We start from the raw sequence: 16,358 nt of genomic DNA, 5'->3' as shown, positions 1-16,358 counted from the left end.
TTTTTCCTCGCCTGTCTGTCCGGGCTAATCTTTGAAACGGTTGAGTCCATCAAAAGTAAAAAAAAACTTACGTATTTTTGTAATACATATTGTGGCCATTAGCCTGAAGATGGCGATGTGCTAAATAGGTTAATTTCTGAATCGTGATGTCCGGAGTATAGTGACATTTTGCCATACATATTAGCATTAGCATTTTGTTTAAATTAGCGTTTTCGTTATTCTGTTGCCGTTTCGTTTGATGGTTTAATTTTTTTCGTTAATATTATTATTACAATTAACATTGATAATATTAAATACTTTGTGGATTTAGATTGCAATTATTAACTCGGTTGTTATTTTTTTCTATTAGTCTTAACTTCTTATTCTTATAAATATTTTTGTTTTGAATTTTATAGACTATTTACTTTTTACTTTTAAGATTACCTATTACTCAGTTTTAAGGTTAAAAAAATCTTTAAATTGTTTAGTGTAATCCTTATTAATTAATTATTTATAGCTTCATTCGACAAGAAGATTTGTTATTTTTTTCTTTAGTCTCTGCTGCTTTACCCATGGGCAACTATATGTAGCATGTTCACGTGTAGGCGGACGGATAAATGGGCGACCTGATCTTATCTTAAGTGGTCACCATCGCCCATAGACGTTGGCGATGTAAAAAATATTAACTGTTCTTAAACCGTTCCATCGCCAATGTGCCACTAACATTGGGAACTAAGATATTATGTGTCTTTAGTTACACTTGCTCACTCACCCTTCAAACCGGAACGCAACAATATTAAATAATACTGCTTAGCGGTAGAATATCTGAATGACTGGGTGGTACCTACCTAGACGGGCTTAAACAAGCCCTACCACCTAGTAAACTTAAAAGAATATTTACAGTACTCAATAAAATATCTTCCAACCGGTCTATCTAGGTCCATTTTCGAATTAATCAACAATTTCGAAAAAATTTCGAAGTAAAACATATACATACAAACATAAACGCATCGAACTTAATATGATCTCTTCCTTCTATTGAAGTAGTTAAAAACGTTACACGGCTAATAAAACCGCAGGCAATATTGTTTAATAATTTGTTATAAATAATAATTCATGTTCTTTTATTAAAGTATTTATTAACAAGTAATTTTAGTAGTATACATAAAAAAAAAACTAAAAATAAAAACTGTAAATTACCTATATATTTGTCTACTCTTCAAAATTAGTCGTTTTTGAAAGCGGTAATATTTGAACTTGGCTCTAGTTGCCTCTCATCTTTCTGTGTCATGAAATGTGGGAAAACGTTTATTATTGGGTATGGTTGGTATATTTTACTATTAATAATCGAGTTACATTGGTTGTCTAGCATCGAAGCTATATAGAATATTTTACAATGGCTGTACCGGAGCATACAGACCAATAGCTTATAATTGATGAAATTGATAATATATGACCGAAATTAATAAATTAAACTCATCGACATATGGTATTATTCTACGGCTTAAATCTGTAGAAAATATTATACGGCAATTAATACTCGACAAAGCCGATATTTAGCCTCCGATTCTTTTCAAACTACACATTTTATTTATAAATAATAATTGAAATAATAATAATAGTAAGCATATATACAACGAAATGTTCAAAATCATTTTGTAATGTTAGATTGTATCTAAGATGCCTTGATTAAACATGTAAAGTCTATTTCAGTACCTATAGATGTGCATACATATTCCTTCACAGACATTCAAAACGCGAATCTATAACGAATATCGTAGACTTTTCAAAATATCGCGTCAAATCAAGGTTAAAATAAAATGTCTTTACTCCTGTGGTTGGTATAGGTAGCAGATCAAAAAGCATGCGAAAGCGATCTCGTGGCGCTCCTCGTTAAAACGGTAAGGGTAACGCTGTTTTTTTAGTGGGTTCCGATGTTTGGGGCGCACTCGGCGCCTTGGACACCGGCGAGCCCCATATACCCCCCACTGTTCTCGCGAGAAAGGCGTATCGCGTTTTCCCAGCGTTAAAAAAAATTGTATTACAAATGTTGCGGTCCAAAATTCAATAAACTTGGCATTTGAAAATCGGATATCGGAATTCACTTGGAGATGTATCTCTGATTGTATCGTATTGCCTTTTTTATCGAACTATGGGAGTGACAGATAAAAGAATAACAAATTAACCTACATATATTTCTTCATTAATAATAATTATTAAGAGCAGGATATAGGTTGGATGAGAAGATTGCTTTCTTTACATATCAGTAATAAGTTAAGCTCTCTCTTAAATTGCTTGAAAGTAAAATTATTTTCTTTAGTAAAATATTAGAGATTAAAAATAATAACTTACTTCTACAGACTCCTTACTCTTTTGCATTTGCATCAAAATATATTCAGTTTCATCGTGTTCAGAATCCAAGCACGAAATTTGGTCTGTATGTTTTCCACAGTATTTTTCCTTACGAAGAAGCGGTTGTAGCTGCATTGATAAATGCATAAATAACAAAAAAAATATACTAAGCAGATATTTAAAAAACGAAGAGTTGCCTTACTCGGTTCTGCAAAGATTAAATCAATCGAATGAAAATATTTTTATACAAGTAGAGATTTAGAGATGCTTTTAAATTTTATTTGTATATAAATAGGAGATGGGTACTCACAATAAAGTAAAAACCAATAGCAGTGCATCAGAATAACTGTACAAAGTGACAGATCAGCTTTAAAATACTATCAGTATTCAGTACCTATTTGTACTATTTAGTTGCTTTGCTTAAATATTTGTTATCTATGGTTTCATTAATAAAATCTTATTTTAAAAATGGCTAGTCATTCTGATGTCAAGATGACCGGCTGTTTATGATTTGTGCATCGCGCACAGGACTCCTCATTGTGCATTTGTCTTTGCACAACCATTTAGTACCTAAGCATACATTTTTAGTAGAACACTAATTCAAAAAACAAAGGTACTAAACAATATTAAATGCTGATAGTATTTTAAAAGTGATCCGTTACTTTGTACAGTCATTCTGATGCACGCCCAACACCATATCAGTTTTTGTACTTTTTGTTTTCTTAGATTAAATATTGGTCAAAAGTCTTACACAGTTAGATGTATCTTTGCCTTGTAGATTGAGACCTTTTTGCCAAATGCCTGTAGAGAGTTCCTCGGCTTGCGGTGACATCCATCGGTGTAGATCTTTATGACGATGACGACTATTCGGCACGAGACCCTAAAAATAGCCAGGAATTGCACTGGGATTTAAACTAAAATATACATTACGAAATTTTACTTTTCACTTCAACGTATTATATTAAATGCAAAGTATACCATGAGTGCAATTCCTTGCTGTTCGATAAAAGGAATTACATATTTACTTATGAACTGTCTAACCTGCACGTCACATGAACTAAAACATTTTTCAGTGTCTCTGTGTCTGTATTTCCCATCTATTTTTTGTTCAGCAGCATTACAACACGATACAACTTTCTTAAGAGCATCACAAATCAAAAGGCATGGTAGTGTGATAAAAAATATGAGATTTAATATGAACTCCATCGGCCTGTAATTAAACATGAGTTTTAATCTTTTTTCTATTTTAAGAGTTATATATAATTGTTATAGTTATATAATTGATGACAATATACAAATAAAGTACTGTCGAGTTATCTGTACACACTTTACCCCGTCACCATTAGAAATCTCTATGTAATAACATATAATGGTGATGTCATGTTATGGTCTAATCTCAGACAATAGACTGATTACAATACAAACCATGTAGCTCTCAGTATCGTGGACTATATATTAATGCTTTAAATCAAGCTTAGAAGATAAAATAGGTCTTACTTGCTAATAAGGCGCACGCTCCGCTGCTTCGTATCAGGATGAATCGGCCAGCCTTCATTGTCATACACCACAGTTCGGCATTTAAGATAATTCTCGTAGTATCGGTCGAGCTTCCTTGGTGTTTGTAACAACAAATCAAGGCCCCACAAACCCACGCAGCTTAATATTAGACCAAAAATGGCTTTTATTAAACCTACATTTTTAAATACACATACATTAATTTTGGACTATCGGTGATGTGGATGTTATTGTTAAACAAAGCTATAAAATATAACAAAAATCTTGCTTGCTTTTTATGGGGTAAAGCAAAAAACCAGGATTTTCATATTTTCCAAATCTATTCTTTTGAATTTTTATCGCCCTTATCGCTATTAACTCGCATGTATGTATATTCACCGTCGCCAGGTAACGTTAATATATACAGGTATGTATTTAAGTTTTTTTAAGCATTCCAATAAATCTTTATAAAATTTACAATAAATATTTTAAAATAATAATTTTTTTCCATAAAATATACATTTGTTTCAAACTATACCCTCAAAGTACTGAATAAATACTTAAATATTTAAATGAAAATTTCTTAATTAGATCCGTTGGTCTCGCCATATCGAAAGATAAAAATAAAATTAACCTAGAAGTAACAATGCTAGAAGCACTCCTACAAACATCACAAATAGATTAAGTGTCATCACGTCCTTATAGCATACTGAACGAATATGGTGCGATTTCTCCTGCGTCGAAAGCCCTGCCGCAATGAGTTGGGCGTCTGATAAAGGTCGGCACAAAAGATTAGGATCTTCACCTAGAAATATATAGAAAAATGATACTACTATACAAAAACTGTAATTTACATAGATGCTATTAGGGTGGCCATTGTCTCTGCATTTCTGTGCAGTGCCAGAAAAACAAACAGATGGATTTAAAAAAGAAAGATTGAGGAGATTGTATTTCGAACATAATTTGGTAGATATTTTCATATTAATGATAATAAAATAAATAGAGGTTGTAAATAATTTAAATTTATCAAAAAATATATTATCACAAAGGAATTTGTGATGATTTATCTTATTCCACCAGAAATCCTTCATTTACTAATACACTAACTTAACTTTTCTTTTTATTTAAATTTAGTCAAAAACAGCCAGAATACCTATAGTCGTTACTAGACTTTATAATAAACACTAACTCAAGCACACACAGTCACAATGCCATACACAAAAGCAACGGTCATCTCTTTTGATTTTAACATCCCGAACTGCTACTGCTTCATCATTATCATTCACCAACGCCACTAAAAATTACAATAAAATAATGTATTTAAGTACAATCTACCCACATATAAATTGCGTTTTCAGGCCATATGCATAAATATATATATATTTTAAATATCAACACATTTAATCGAGCGGTATTATGATTGTTTGAAATTGCTTACATTTACTGTTAGCTTATTTACCTTCTTTTTATTTTGTTAATAAATTTCCATAAATCTACAAATAATTAAAATAACTTCTTAGCTCAATAAAATGCAATCATTATAATAAACATTCATTAACTTAAGTAATCTCGATTTGGCAGGACTTGTTCTAACGCCAATCTGTAATGCCTTATATTATAAGCCATTGTAGATACTCGTAATTACGGTGACAAGGGACAAAACATATCAGTTCCCTGGTTAGTTGCTGGCGCATTGTTGGTGTGAGAAATTGTTAATATTCCAATTGTCATAAGCTGTGCCCATCGCTATGGGCATGGTGACTACTTATCATTAGGTAGGTCATTTATAAATTATAACAATGATATAAAAATACCATAGCATTAGTGGTCATACCAGTGCAATGAGCATTATCAACAGGAATTGTTAAAGGAAGATCAAGGCGGAAATTCCGGGTATGCCTTGGAGGAAAAAGCACCGGTCCTGCTAATATGCCTTCACCATCTCTTATTTCAGTGCTTGCATATATTAACTTGGGTGTGCATTCACGAATGACAACTCTAAGTGGCAAATATAAAAATATAAAGAAAATGTTCATAAGATGTTTTCTATTAAAATTAAGCTACGTTATATTGGATAATATAATAAAGAAACGTCATGCATTATAACAACGTTTTGATAATAATATATTAAAAGTAACCGTAGCCGAGCTCCTGCAAGTCCTGTGTTAGCAGCTTGTATTGAGAAAATTGATCGTGTACTTCGAGTTGAATCAGATACAATTGTTGGCAATCGTCCTTGTATTCTTTAAAGTACATATAATAGAATATATTAAAATAACATGTGATTATATATTAATTTATATTATTATAAAAAATGTTGTTACACCTTACCCAACCAATATGAGTTCATTATCATCAGCCCTTACTTCAACGTCTATTTGCGCTCGATGAGGTTTCGAATGGGGTAATTTGAGAAATTGATCAGATCCTCGAGTAATAATTTTGAAATTATTGTAATTTCCACCGAACAGGGCCCTTGTCGTTCTAATTGCTACTCTAGGGTGGAACTGAACAATTTAAGTCTGTTAAAATTTTCTTACATTTTACACAAGTCCATTAATTTATATAGAATTTTTTGTAAAATATAAGATAATGTACTATTAACAAATTATAACAGTAGTAGGTCATTATTTATTGTCTTTGTTGTAGTAATATATTGTTAGTTACCACGGCCAGACAGCCCCCCCCCCCCCTAGGGTGAAATACATCAACTCAATATGAATATAAAAATAATGTAGTTAGGTAAAATAATATATTAGTATCTTAAATAAATAATAGCTTTTAATAACGCTTTGAAATCAATCTAAGTATTATTTAGACCTATTAACAATTTCTAGTGCCCAGTGGTCGAAATTCGACCACAATCATTGTTGAAAATTTTAGACAAACTTATGTAAATTTGCATGTTTGAAACCTGTTCTTGTAATTCTTATTTCCATTTTTATTGATAACATTAAAGCTCATCAAATGCTAAAAAAAAACTTAAAAATAAGAGGAGAAAAAGGTAAAGAATCTGTTTTGTCTTTGCCGATATAGATATATATATATATATATATATATATGAAATGTAAATGTATATATATATATATATATACATTTACATTTTTTTAAATGGTTTTCCGATGTTTATGAATTACTTACCTACTGAGATCGTATATAATATGAACCATGTGTTAATATATATTTATAGTGTAAAATATTTTTATAATAATTATATTCAGTACCTACAACTTTCTCTAAGATAGATCGTAATATCGTAGATCAATATTCTATATCAATACTAATATGATTTATTGTAGTTACGATAGTTAAATTTTTAAATTTTACCCTGCCAGCAATGGTTATGGTATAGTTAGTTAGTTAATCAGTTTTATTCGTTAATTGAAAAAAAAATATATAACGGGTTTTGATATAGATATAGATAATAAAATAGATGGTCGAGTGGTTAGAACGCGTGAATCTTAACCGATGATCGTGGGTTCAAATCCCGGTAAGCACCACTGAATTTTCACGTGCTTAATGTCTAATTTCACTGAAATTCTGCCACATGTGTTCATTTCACTCATTCATTCAATCATTCCACCAACGCGCATATGAGGAGCATTGGTGGAATAAGCTCTAAACCTTCTTCTTTCCTCAAAAAAGGAGAAGAGGCCTTAACCCAACAGTGGGACATTCGCAGGCTGTTACTTTTTTAAGAAAGATTCTAACAAAGATAATTGCATAATATTATCTTAACCTGTCTACTGTCTTCAATAGCTGATTTGCCACCAGAACCAAAAGTATTATCATTTCGTTTATTTATATCTTTTTGATCATTTAATGTAATGATATCATCTGATGGTACGATGATAAAATCACCAAATTTAGCTGAATAAAGAAAAATAAAAAGGTATGTAAATGTTTAAAAATAATGTATGAAAATATACCTATAATATATTAAAATCAATGTAAGTAAATATGATTGTGACGTTAAAAAATACTAAATGTTTTTTACTTTTATTAAAATTATTATTACCTGATTTTAAAGGTACGATCAAACATAAGCTTTCTGTAGGAAGATCAAAATCATCTCTGGCTAACAATTCGATTGATTTGTATTGTATGTTAACATCTTGATTTGACCAATTTGGATTTTTTGTACTTACGCTAAAATAATAAAATAAATGATTTCTATAAAGTGATTAATCAGTTAATTAAAAAAAAAATTACAAAAACAAACTATTATTAAAAACTATAGTTTGCCTTCAATTTGAATCTGATTAATTTATATGTATGTATAAATTATAAAAATATTAATTCGTGCCTGTTACCTCCTCCTCTATCTATCCTCTATGTATCTATCTTAATAAGATTAGATATAAAATAATACATTTATTCAATTTCTTATATACCTTGCTATGGCGTGTTTTGTTAGATCATTCCACAATATTTTTCCTTCAGGAGATGTCATTTTTTCATAAAGCTGCACATGAGCAGAATACCATAAATCCGGATCACCAATTTTATAAAGGGCAAGCTCGTATTCTTCGTTTGTCGTATTACCATGTTCTATAATACTGTCTTCTGATATTTCATTGAAATATTTTTCTGTATTGATTTCTTTAGAGTTATTTGTCCAATCAAAATTAATATTGTAAGGTTTAGATTGGTCAATTTCCAATACAACCATGTCATTTTTAATATTTTTATCAACAACATCAATGTTTCGTTCTTGTGTTTCTTTTCTGTTTAAATTTTTATTAAAATGTTTTCGGTTTATTGCTTTAGAAAGTCTGTTTAAATAAACATTTTTACTTTTCAATTCCGAGTAATTTTCATCATAATTGTGTAGATGGGTCTCAAAATAGTTTTTTCCGTTACCTTCGATTTGATTCAGTTCTTCTTGAATGAAATGTTTAACAGGATTTTGTAAAAATTGGTCACCACCAAAATATTTAGAATTACGTTTATTACAATTTTTTTTCTTTACTTTTGAGTTGTTACCCTTAAAAACGTATGTTGAATCTGTAAATAATTTATTTATGAAGTGCATATTAGCTTGCTATTCTATTACTTATCTATATAAATATAATAAGTAATGTGAAGTGGGTTTTACAAGTTTACAGATATTATTTAAAGGAAAATTTAACACCAAAATTTATAGAAAATATTTTATATAATACTATAATTATTATTGTGTTAAATTAGTACTAGACGGACTTTCCATACTGCTAAAGAAAAGTTTTTATAATAGGAACATTAGTGTGCAATGCACGTGTAAGCTATTTTAATTTTTATATGCGATTAGTGTTGTTCGATCACATTTTATTCTAAAAAAAGGTGTATCGACTGTCCTTCATTGACCTTACATCCATTATAAATAAATCCTATATTTTGATTATCGTTTTAAATTAAGTAACTATAACAAATGTTTGATATAAGGGTTTTAATTGGAACATTGTCCGATGAAATCGGTAGCATAGTATTGGAGTCAACATATTTATTGTATGTTGTGCGCTCATACATAGGTACTTTCCAATCACGTTCCATAAAGAACTGGTTTTCGGAACGACGGCAATGCGCGGGGAGAGAACGAACCCGCGCGAGCCAGCGCGAGGCGGCGCGAGGCCGGTCACCCTGACCAGTGAACGACTGAACGCGACTGCCTAACTACGTTAACACGTCTTATATTCGATACACAACTAGTTGAATTATGGAAACGTTTATTGAAGGGGTTCGTTTACAACCTTGTTTATGGAATCCATTACATCCCGACTACCGCGAGATGCACGTTAAGGACGATGCCTGGCAATGCGTTGTTGACCATTATAACAACAGTTCTATATCAAATAGTAAGTTGCTTTTTATTATAAAAATTACCTTATTCATATTAGAATCAATAGTAATATAAAAGTGCCCATTACTATTCATTTAATATTTCAATTAGTGCCTTTACTTGCCGTGAAGGGCTATAGGGGCTATAGGGCCTATAAAGGGCCTATAAAAGGGCCTATAAGGGCCGTGAATAAAATTAAAATATTTGTTACATTTAAGCGATTTGTTTGGAATAAGTTATAGTAGTTTAAGATACATACATACATTAACATTTTAGGTACAACTAATAAGTTGTGAGATACGGTGAAAAAATATTTTGTAGGTAATTATTTTAATTAGTCCATTCTCTATATACCTAAACATTTATCGAGGTATTAAATGATTAATTAAAACTTTGAAAAATGAACTTTATCGTTAGGTATAATTATTATTTTATTTTTTGATTAAATTATTGAATTCTAAATATTTAGATATACCTACATACCTATATAGAAAGACGTGAGACGCGATGCAATTAAGTTGTTTACTTTAGTAAGTTTGACTTATCAAATATCCACATACTGAATATTTTGTCACAAGTAGGCACATAATATTTATTTGTACGTTACAGTTCAAGTGGCTAAAATAGAATGGAAGAAACTGCGAGATAATCATCGCGATGCACTTAAGAGGGCAAAATTGGGCAAAAATAAATTATTACCGGCTCAAATAACCACATGGAAGTACGCCAAGGCTATGCAGTTTCTCGAACCACATATGAAGTACCGTATCACGGAAAATATTGAAATCGATCCACCTTCTGGAGCTGCGAGTAGCTCAAAGAATTCCGACCACGACGTATCAACGACAGAAAATGGTGAAAATCCTCTCGTAACCGGTCATGTGTCGAAACGCCGCTGCTTAGAATGTAAAGTCGATTACCGTCAAGAGTCGGATGCCCTAGAGTCCTTTTTCAATTGCATACTTCAAAGTACAAAGACGATGCCGCATTGGATGCAGACTCAAGTTAAAAAGAAAATATTTGCGATTATCATCGATGCAGAGGAAAAGTTATCCATGCAGAGACAAACACAAGGCGATAGGGAACTACAAGAAAAACTACCAATCGAGAAGGAAATAAAATCTGAAATTTTCACTGACGACAGTTATGACAATGAATATTCGTAATTAGAAAAATGTAAGGTATACATTTTTGTACGCACGCCGCAGCTTGCGTGCCGAGGTACATAATCTATATCGTAAAAAATATAGAAATAGAGTAAATTAGTTGCATAATGCATATTATACTCAAAATAAAATATAGTTAACTATTTGGGGACCAATTTTACTTATTTTTTTAATATGTAAAATTTTATTATTATACAACAAAATAATATTAAAAAAATAAATATATAAACTAACTTAAAAAAAATATAGTTACATATTTTTGTATGTTGTCATCTCCGAATCCGAAAACTGCTAAGATAGAAAGGTAAGGTAGAAAGGTATTGTAAATACATATTTAAATATATATTTTTTTGTTTTTATTTTAAATGTGCACGCAACATCATACATGCCAATTTTTAAAGTTTGTACATATTGTAATGGGCTGCTCAAGGCGCAGCTCAAATTGGACAATTTTTCATCATACGTGATGGAGTTTTTATTTTAATTTAAATGTCACCATTCTCAAAGTTTAATCAAATCATTAACATTAATAGACAATCAAAGAAGATAATAATAATAATAATAACCTGGAATTAATAATTCACACACGGCCATCTGATCCAAAACTAAGCAGAGCTTGTACTATGGAAACCATACAACTGATATACTACTAACCAGACTCAGAACAAACAGACATATTCATGCACACAAATGTCTGTCCTGGGTGGGAATCGAACCCACAACCTTCGGCGTGAAAGGCAAGTATCTACCAACCACGCTAACAGGCCCGTCAAATGGTATCGAGTAATAAACACAAAACAAGTTTTTTTTTTTAATGTTATAAGCAGGCGGACGAGCAACTGGGACACCTGATGGTAAGTGGTCACTACCACCTATAGGCATTGGCGATGTAAGAAATAATAACCATTCCTTAAATAGCCAATGCGCCACCTACCTTGGGAACAGATTCGTTACTTACAGATTAATAGGTAGGTACATTTATCTACAAATATAATAAATGGCAGATGACATATGCTGCTACTGAGAATCTTCAACAAAAAACCAATAACATCGTACCTCGGGATCTGCGGCCTTATATCTAGCTACTAGACCAACGAAGCACACAGTTTTTTAGACATTTGCGTATTAAATGTCTAAATATAATTAAAAAACAATTAAGTCTAACTAAAAAGTAATACCGTAATTAACCACATCGTCAGGCTTAGTTTTTGATGCGACTTCAAATAGTTTAGGGTTTATGTTATCGCTTTCATCGTAGTTAAAGGTAAAGGCAGAAACAGTGACAACGTCAGTGGACCAGTCTCGGACATTAACTCTTCTTCTTGGTAAATTATGCAAATGTTCCTAAAGAAATAGTTTTAATTACATTTTTACATCTGAAGCGATTGATTGAAAGTCTGTGTTGCGAACCGACAAAGAGACTGCCAAGACGAAAAACGTACGCAAAATTAATAATCTAATTGTAAATCTGGGGTCTTTGTGGTCAAATGCGTTAATCTCAGGAACTTCCAGACAGATTACAATAGTTGTTTTTGTGTTATATACATGAACCAATTACTGCGGTGGTTAAAGGATATATATTTTCGAGCTACGACCCTCAGGAGGTGGCTCAGCATAATCATAAATGTCTACCAATCTGTTTGACTGTATTTGAGATGCAAAGATTATACATATATTCATCATGAACTGTGACTTGTTTAATCAAAAATTGAAGCCGGGGAATCCGCAAGGCACAGCTTGTAATTATGTGCATATACTTTATTTAGCTTACTTTTTTGACACTTTCATTGAAAGCCATACGTTTTTTGTCAAAGGACTGCCATATGATTCCAGTCACTGTCTGCAAAATAAATAAGAAGTTTTTTGTCGTGCAATACGCTATGTATTTATTTATTCAATTAATGATAATAAATACAGTTTTTATATGACAATTGGCTAAGATGCTACCGAGTATTTCAGTATATTATGATTTGCTTATGTTTCATAGCAATAACGATTAAAGTTCAGATCAATACCAATTGCTTTAGCCCAGTTCGTCGGCAGAAGTGATCCATAATCTTTTAATGGCTATTATCATTATTAATAACGTCTACCACATGAGCAAATCATATACCAAAAATTGAAATCACATTGATCCAGTATTTCGATCATGATTTAGTGAGTTAAAGTTAACTTATAGTTTTGCATGCCGTTTTAGCATCTTTGCACTTCTTTGCGTTCATGTATTCATTACGTACTTAAGTTATTGCTTACAGTTTTGTAAAGAAAATATAACAAGGAAACGAATTGGCTTGGCCGTGAATGACCTTGACGCAACTACACTAGGTACGCGAGTCAAGGTTATTCATTCCGCGCACGCGCAGGTGGTTGAATGATCTCTCTCCAGATGAACGATCGCTTTGATTTGTTAGTTTACATACTTCGAGCATATAGGTTTCTTTAATTTATTTCCAGCATCAGCATTCTTATGTTGCAGGTGACCACATACCATCAGGTGACATTCTGTGCGTTCCTGTTTAAAAATAAAATAATAATATTATTAGTTTTTTACGCTTATTAAGCCGTTACACTCACAACGGGTAGTCACCTTAACAATATAAATATAATTACTGTACCAATCTAAATAGCGTGGATCCAGTGGCTTAAATGTCGTGAGCCATGTTCGATCCAGTGGCACTGGATTGCTGTGCTGGATCGAAAAATTGGATCAATGTAAACCGGCCATAATAGTTGAAAAGTGACATACATCAATTCTATGTAGCTTATAACTTTGAAAAGGCAACTTTCTTCGCAAACGTAAAACGTAAGGGTTAAGAAGACGATTTTTTTTCTTATTAGCACCTAATACATGTTCAATCGGTATATATTCATCTCCAAAGGCTTGCTGCAAGGAAAATAATATTTATGTACTTTTATGATATTTTATCTTATACATATTACACATGGTATTTACGTTGCTGGGTTACTTTCTTAAGGAAAAGTTTTGAAACTCCCCCACGTGGTGGAGTACTACACGTGGGGGAGGATTGGTGGATAAAAGTTGTATAATTCTGTCTACCGGACCGACTTCGCCCACGACGGCCTTCTTAGAGTGACTAGCCAGCCAGTACAGAACATATTATTTTAGTGCATATACATATATATCATAGTGCGCAAAGACAAGTACGCTCATTCTCATAATTAATTTGATGGCAAATTATACACAAGCAAAATATTTCAGGCGGAGATTTCGAACTACTACTGAGAAAACTGAACAGATAACAAAGTAATTGGGGTCAATTACTCGACTCGGGCCAGTAAAAAAGGCATCAGTATCCAGGCTCTCGGGATCTGTGATCTTAGAAGCCAGCAGCAGATCAACGACGCACATTTTTAACGTTCGAAAATTAATTATATAAGATGAGGTAAGCTTTTTTATAGAGAGTAGGTACTGAGAAAAGTTCTCATTTTAATAATATGCTTGTACCATGTAGCTACTATACAATATATATATACATATTTGAAATTGTATCAAATCGTAATACAAATCGTTCGATTAATTGAGATATATATTTTTTTCTAACATTGGGGACGCTTGTTGTCTTGACCGTGACAGCCAGTTTCTGTTTACAATTCCGTAAAGCGTTATGTTTGAAAAGTTCTTCACGCTGAAATCTTATCATTTCTTCTTCCAGAGTCATCTTTGGATGTTCCTATCGTGTAAAATTTGTAATCATTTAATACATTATTTTTAAGAATCTAAAAATAGTATAGCTATAGCAATATTAATGTGCAAACTATTATATCAGATGGTATCTGCAATTGATAACTGCCCGGCATCATACAGATATGTTAAACGATACCCTAGACGAGCTATTATCATGAAAAAAAAATCAACCAGGTGCATGTTTTCAATACAGTCCAAACTTTTATCGCCACGACGCTTGCCTACACCAACAGATAAACTTCGGTTAACTACAAAAAAAAAATTACTGTATAAAAAAATAACTAGTTCTTGAAAAAATATAATCGTATTTGTATAAAATCTATTTGAGCAACTGCGTAGTTACTTATTCGTTATTACTAAATATAAATACATACGATTTGACACTTGATAATAACAGCTCGAACTTCCAACTGCGAATTTTCATTGCTATTTATATCAGAATCCAATGAATTAGTCATGGTAATAAAATAGAAAAGCACTGTATAAGTTATTTCTGAAAAAATAAACGGCTTGTTTGATTCGTAATTTGTTCTAATTTCTGATGTATTTAAATATTCTTATGTGCTTAACAATTATACAAAAAATTACCGCTTATTTTAGAATTATAATTCATATTTAAATCTTTAACTTTCTTACTTTAGTTAATCTATTAAAATATCAAACAAAGAAAATAAAATCACTACCGATATCAACATTCAATACGCAATGACAAGCGTATTTTTGTGAGTGCTAGCATCTTCTTTAAAAAAAAAGTTTGTTCCTCCTTTCAATTTTAATCATAGGAATAAATTTCAATATTAAATATATTTCGCGATACGAAAATATCTTCCCTGTTGGCCAAGAGTATTTTACGCAATTTAATTTTAGTATATTTGTCTTAGAATAGAAATGTGACCAACAATTGGGAGCAGTAAGGCTTACTGAGTCTTGAGTAAGAATAAGCCTACAAAGTAATTTTCATTGGTGTAAAACTGTTCCGATTATTATGGTATACTAGCTGGTGCCCGCGACTTCGTCTACGCAGGATTAGTATTTGGAGTAGCTTATATTAGCGTGGCGTAGAAAAGAACTAACATTATGACATAAATATTTTTTGAGTCGCATTTGAAAAATATAACTGCTTGACAATATTTTAACATAAGAAAATTGGCAATATAATAAATATACGGTAATTAGGCACTGCAGAACCCTGATCATAGGCCTATAGTTATCTAGCTACTGCAGTATGCTCTTATAAACTATATTTAACGATTTTTTTCCTTCAGCATAAACATGCAGATTTTTTGCTTTGGAAACACGTGAGCAAGCCACATAGAGCTGACCGTGAGAAAAACATGGCGTGCCTAAATGTATGCCTGCTACCTTTATGGTTTGCTCCTGCGATTTGTTGATCGTCATTGAAAATGCGACTTTTAACGGGAACTGCAGGCGTTTAAAATTGAATGGCAGTTATTGGGTATGATTGGGATGCGCGGTATAAGAACATTGTCTCCCTTGGCTTCTCCAGTTAAAATTGTGGCCTTCACAATGTGCCTTCCTAGTTCGGTAACTCGCATTGATATACATCACGTTATTTACAATATTATAAATCAACCAAAAAAGGACCAATTACTAACCTACCTACAACCTCTGTAATTTACAAAAAGAAGGAATTCGGTATAATGAACAGGTAAGTAACCTATATCTATTAATTTAAATAAAAATGAAGTATCTTATTTAAGTGTAACTCCTAACCAAAAAAAAACTGCCAATACCTAATCTTGAGCCTATATTACTTGAAGTACAATCCGTTTTTAAAAAATCGCTATAACCATGAAAATTCGCAAAACGGAGACAACAGTCA

The 16,358-nt window shown here is 31.9% G+C and overlaps 2 protein-coding genes across 2 annotated transcripts; one reads left to right on the top strand and one right to left on the bottom strand.

The window, feature by feature from the left end:
• Positions 1-1,483: 1,483 nt before the first annotated feature.
• On the bottom strand, positions 1,484-14,506 carry LOC126774897 (uncharacterized). The gene is made up of 16 exons (XM_050496553.1): positions 14,373-14,506; positions 13,556-13,693; positions 12,581-12,649; positions 9,332-9,477; positions 8,220-8,552; positions 7,844-7,974; positions 7,565-7,695; positions 6,157-6,332; positions 6,025-6,068; positions 5,015-5,119; positions 4,495-4,630; positions 3,829-3,987; positions 3,373-3,541; positions 3,083-3,211; positions 2,332-2,460; positions 1,484-1,489 (listed from the first exon to the last, which is right to left on the bottom strand). Exons 1-16 carry the CDS (start codon positions 14,487-14,489, stop codon positions 1,484-1,486), a joined length of 2,118 nt encoding a protein of 705 aa, XP_050352510.1. The 5' UTR covers positions 14,490-14,506.
• Positions 9,466-10,981, top strand: LOC126773218 (uncharacterized). The gene is made up of 2 exons (XM_050493971.1): positions 9,466-9,659; positions 10,253-10,981. Exons 1-2 carry the CDS (start codon positions 9,521-9,523, stop codon positions 10,807-10,809), a joined length of 696 nt encoding a protein of 231 aa, XP_050349928.1. The 5' UTR covers positions 9,466-9,520; the 3' UTR covers positions 10,810-10,981.
• Positions 14,507-16,358: the final 1,852 nt, after the last annotated feature.

Source organism: Nymphalis io, chromosome 2, assembly GCF_905147045.1.
Source record: "Nymphalis io chromosome 2, ilAglIoxx1.1, whole genome shotgun sequence".
NCBI classification, from domain to species: domain Eukaryota; kingdom Metazoa; phylum Arthropoda; class Insecta; order Lepidoptera; family Nymphalidae; genus Nymphalis; species Nymphalis io.
Note: the sequence above shows the minus strand (reverse complement) of the source record. Positions and strands in the feature narration are given on the sequence as shown.